The sequence below is a fragment of the Varanus komodoensis genome, unplaced genomic scaffold, assembly GCF_004798865.1.
Source record: "Varanus komodoensis strain SLA01 unplaced genomic scaffold, ASM479886v1 scaffold82, whole genome shotgun sequence".
Lineage (NCBI taxonomy): Eukaryota > Metazoa > Chordata > Lepidosauria > Squamata > Varanidae > Varanus > Varanus komodoensis.
In genome coordinates, this window is record NW_025336508.1 from 695,612 (window position 1) to 698,387 (window position 2,776).

Consider the following 2,776-nt stretch of genomic DNA (forward strand, 5'->3'; position numbering starts at 1 on the left):
GTGCAGCGTAGGGCCACAAGGTTGGTGGCCCTACGCTGCACTGACTCTAACCTGGCTATATCCTTCCTGTAATGAGGGGCCCAAAACTGAGTGCAATACTCCAGTTGCAGGCGCACCAGAGTCGTGTAGAGTGGCAGTAATACCTCTCTTGATCTAGAAGCCACACTTCTGGCTATGCAACCAAGGGTGGCGTTCGCCCTCTCAGCCACCGCGTCACACGGCTGGCTCGTGTTCAGCCTGCAGCCCACCAGCACCAGCAACGCAGGTGAGTCTGGGGGAGCACGGCCGGGGTCTCCGATGCCGCCTGGAGAAGGCGGGTGAGTGGAAAGGGAAGGGCTGGCATTCGAAGCGTCCTGGGCAGGACCATCTGGAAACCTCTGGAGGCCTGAATGATCTCAGGAGAAGCACAGCTGCAGCAGCAGAATTCGGCACTGGTTTGGGAAAACTGCCCTGTGTTTTCTCCGAGAGTTCAGAGGCGGGGATAGAAGCCAGCTTATTTTATTTCTCTAATGCGTTCGTGACATCCAGTGGCCCAAGTGCTCTGGGCAGTTCACAACAATGAACACCATAAAACGTGGACCCACCAGGCCCGCAGAGCAGCAGTGCTGGCGTGGACGCCGGGGCAAGACGGCCTCTTCTCCCCACTGTTTGGCCACATACGCTGTGGTTTCAACCAGGCTGGAATCGCCCTTGATGTTTCAAGGTTGCTTTTAGATCTATTTGTCTCTCTCTCAGCATGTTGCCTGTTTCAACCTTTGTATGCATGTGACTTTTTAAACATACTTTTTAAGCCTTTTAATCTTGGCAAACCAGCCAGAGAGCTCTGGCTATTGGGAGGCATCACAATGTAACAGATGAAATTCTTTTAAACTACAGTTTGAAACGCAGCGTAAAATCCAGAGGCCAGATAAAGGTTTAAAAACGCAAGAACTGATTAAAGGTAACACAAACACACAGACACACACACACACAACCTGAAAGGCTGAACTACCTGGGAGAATAGTCTGAAGTCTGGGTGCTGAAGGACCACGGTGCCGATGCCAAGCGAGCGTCTTTTGGGAGTGGGGGATTCCACCAAGGGGCCCCGCAATGGAAGATGTGACCTCTGCGTAAACCCGTCACCTCCCTCTTGCCGCTTCTGGATAAATAAGATATTTCCCACAGGGCTTAGGCCTGCACGCACATCAGCAGCAACGCCCATTAGCAGGCGTTTGGCCCCAGCCCAGCTCCCTCTCTGCCCTTTTGCCATTCCTGCCACCCGCTGAGCCGGCAACAGGGACTCTCAGGGGGGGCCACGCGCTCCGTCCTGCTCTGGGATGCCTTGCAGAACAGCCCCAGCCGCCGTTCCACCCCCTCCCCTGCCCCAAAGCTGGAAATAAAGCGATCGCCGGCTCTTTCAAAGGGCTGCTAGCCCTTGGGACAAACAGGCAGGAGAGAAGGATCGTCAGTCGGTGAGCCCTTGGTATGAGAAGGTCAAGTGAGAACAGCCCTGCTGCATCGGACCAAAGGGCCACCCGGCCCAGCCCTGCATCCACAGGGTAGCGATCACTGCCGTCTCTTTTTGTGTGTGTTATTGCTGTGCTCGCACTGTGAGCGACCCGGAGAGGCGTCTGCCAATGGGGCTGCGCAGAGATGCGACAGGCAGGCAGCAGGCAGGGAAAGCAGGACATGCGCCTGCCCGGAGAAGCTCCTCCGCGACGGTGAAGGAGGCCGCCTGTAGCCAGTGAGGCTGGTAGCCATGGGCACCGTCCTCCTCCACGCATCCGTCCACTCCTCTTTTAAAGGCACCCGCTCTGACGGCCAGCACCACTTCCCGCAGCAGCGGATTCCATAGAAACAGCGTGAGTCAGAAGGGGCCTCCCGGGCCATCTAGTCTGACCCCCGGCGCCTGCCGGCTCCGCTCACAACAGGGCCCACCATGCTCGAACAGTGCCCTGTTTGAAGAAGTCCCTCCTTTCAGGACAGCCCATCATCGGCCACTCATCAGCTTCAGGGGATGACCCCGTGCTCCAGTGCGAGACCTTTTCCCCCCTCTCCCCTTTCTCCATGCCGCGCGAGAGCCCCTCCCTCATGTCTCCCCCCTCCTGCCTTTCCCTAAGCCAAAAAAGCGCCCTGATCATTTCCCTTGCTCTTTCTGCCCCCTTTCCAGATGAATAATGTCCTTTGTCAGGCGAGGCAACCAGGACTGGACGCAATATTCTAAGTGCAGCCGCCCCAGAAAGCCTCTGCTCCGGAGGGATTGTGTAAGAGCTGGCGCTGCATCACGTCGCTCTTATCATGTGCACCTGGCAGCTGCAGGGCCGAGATGGCTGCGACTCTCGCTTCCGGCTCCCGTTCCAGCGCCCGGCCCAGCGTCGCTGCCCGGTTATCGTGACAGCCCTCTTGACGGCATCAGCCACTTAACGTGCTGCCTGTTTCAATTAGCTCCCTTGCTCCAGCCCCGTGGGCCTTGTGTCGCTGCGGCCGGGCCACGTCCCTGAAGGCCTCGCACAGGCTTGCAGTCCAGACCCTTGCAGCCTCCAGGAGGGGGGGACAGAGCGTGTGGCCCAGTGTGGCTTTGCCCATCCGGGGGTCAGTGGGCTCAGAACGACTGAAAATGCGCGGCATGTGTCTCCCACCCACTTCAGAGGAATGGCTGGCTCTCCCTCCAGGGCACACGGTTTGGGCTAAAGCTAGGCAGGACCTGGGACCACGAAGCGTCCCTTTCGATCTCGGGGCAGGAAAGGCGGGGCCTGGGGCACAGGGCTCGTCACTGCAGAACGCCGGGCTCGTGGAC

General features: G+C 58.4%; 1 protein-coding gene across 2 annotated transcripts in view; it reads right to left on the bottom strand.

Moving 5' to 3' along the window:
• The window catches only part of TPRG1 (tumor protein p63 regulated 1), a 42,874-nt gene extending 41,658 nt beyond the window's left edge, over positions 1 to 1,216 (bottom strand). For both annotated transcript variants that reach the window (XM_044456255.1, XM_044456254.1), the window contains exon 1: positions 992 to 1,216. In XM_044456255.1, the coding sequence (XP_044312190.1) occupies positions 992 to 1,201 (210 nt within the window). In that variant the 5' untranslated portion in view covers positions 1,202 to 1,216. The remainder of the gene's footprint in view (positions 1 to 991) is intronic.
• Between the last annotated feature and the right edge of the window lie 1,560 nt (positions 1,217 to 2,776).